At 36.5% G+C, this 1,820-nt stretch overlaps 1 protein-coding gene across 1 annotated transcript in view; it reads left to right on the top strand.

Annotated features, from left to right (window-relative positions):
• The first annotated feature begins 105 nt into the window (after positions 1-105).
• LOC102299492 (transmembrane protein 47) overlaps positions 106-1,820 on the top strand; it is a 4,376-nt gene continuing 2,661 nt past the window's right edge. Inside the window, exon 1 of the mRNA XM_005952767.3 lies at positions 106-363. Within this exon, the coding sequence (XP_005952829.2) occupies positions 123-363 (241 nt within the window). The 5' untranslated portion in view covers positions 106-122. The remainder of the gene's footprint in view (positions 364-1,820) is intronic.

The following is a 1,820-nucleotide window of genomic DNA, read 5'->3' as shown; positions in this document are numbered from 1 at the left end:
TTGTCGTAGTTCCATTTTCTCTTATGCTTACCTCCTTCTCAGTGTACTGTACTCACTGCTTTTGTGTTAGTTTTACATTAGTTATTTACTTGTGATTGTTTTTTTCCCCCAATATAAACAGCATGGTCATAGTTTTACTCTCGCACAGTGAATGCATTTTCTGTTCTTTTACTTACTTTCATCTTACGCTCTCTCCTTTTCTTGTCCACCTTGCCCTTACAGACTGGCAGGTTGCTACGCTGGCACTGTTGGTAGGGGGTGGAGCCCTGGTGCTGATGTCATTCTTGGTTGCTCTGGTTGCTGTGTGCATTGGCACGAGACGGCGGTTCTACGCGCCTGTTGCCTTCATGCTCTTTTCTGCAGGTCAGTATACACAAGAATACTGATGTATATACCTACCTATTGTACATACCTATACATACCTCCAGGAATAATTGGAAAATTTCAATTTTGGGGCATGAAATGCTTAATTTTGCAACGCTAGATTTGCTGCTTGTCAGACATTTTTTTTAAGATCTTACTGTGGGTACCAGAGAAATGGGAGAGAGCACTAACGTGTAATTCGTTCAGAGATGGTTCACAGATTTGTAGAGTCTGTGCAACTTGTTATAATTATGAATGCAGTCAAAGCACTAATGAAAAATGAGTGCTCATGAAATCACTGGAATATGACATCTTTATGGATGTGTGTGTTGTAGCGTTGTGTCTCGTCGCACAACTCTACAAACCTGTTCATCTTGATATACAGCCAAAATTGAACTTGAACAAGTACTCTTTTGCAACAGAGGCAGGACATTGAAATGACTGATTAATTATAATGATAATCTTCATGGGGGCAGCTTTACCTTCATCTGGGTGCAGCTCCTATTACTTCATGTGTAACTTGGCGGTCAGAAGTTTAGGTCACGAGAGGCACTGATGTCCAAGGTGTTCAAAATGTCTGTGAGGACATTTAGCTGGTGAGAGTCAAAATGCATCACTTCTACATGACGCTTTCAAAGGGGGATATAGTATTTTTGATTATTTAACACAACATTCTAAATCACACATTTTGTAGGCAAATAACATCAAGAATAGTGCTTAAACAGATTTATCTATTTGTTGTATTTGGCTGTGATGAGCTGCAGCACCTCTAGTACCACTAGACCTTGTGCTGTACTCAAAGATAATCAAAGATATTTTGCAATGACATTTGACATTGCTAGCTTTTTATATTTTTTAAATACCTCAATGTGAGTAACAAAGGATTCCTTTATAAGTATGTGTTGATGGGAATGATACTTGATCAAACCAAATTTCGATACTTTTTTTGTAAGTTTTGTAAGATGTAAAAGCAAATTAGTTGTTTTGCAAGACTGCATTTTTACCATTTCTTCACTTTGGATTTGAACACAACTGTTTTGGTCATTTAAACCATCCATGCTTCAATTAAATAATTATCAAAAATCATTATATGATGTATAATTTTAGAACCTGGAAAACAGATCAATCATCTGTGGCTACTTGTTATTCGTACTGGTGTTTCCATGATGGGATGCGGACAGCACTTTTAAACGAGCCAATACAGAGGCTGAATGTTTTGGGTGAACTATAAAGGGACTCTCAGTGAATAATGGATCACAACTAACACCTCTTTAAGACTTGTTTATTTTATACCACTTGTATACGTATTTGCATATTTTTGAAATATGCAGCCTGGACTGTTTGATTCAATCATACATAAAAAAAAAAATTGAATCTAAATATCGACTAAATACAAGAAAATTTAGAATGACCAATTTTGTGCTTTTTAAATCAGTTTATTTTTTCAAGTTTTGGGG

This window comes from Haplochromis burtoni, unplaced genomic scaffold, assembly GCF_018398535.1.
Source record: "Haplochromis burtoni strain Fernald_Lab_line unplaced genomic scaffold, NCSU_Asbu1 Contig_1724, whole genome shotgun sequence".
Classification (NCBI taxonomy): Eukaryota; Metazoa; Chordata; class Actinopteri; order Cichliformes; family Cichlidae; genus Haplochromis; species Haplochromis burtoni.
Note: the sequence above shows the minus strand (reverse complement) of the source record. Positions and strands in the feature narration are given on the sequence as shown.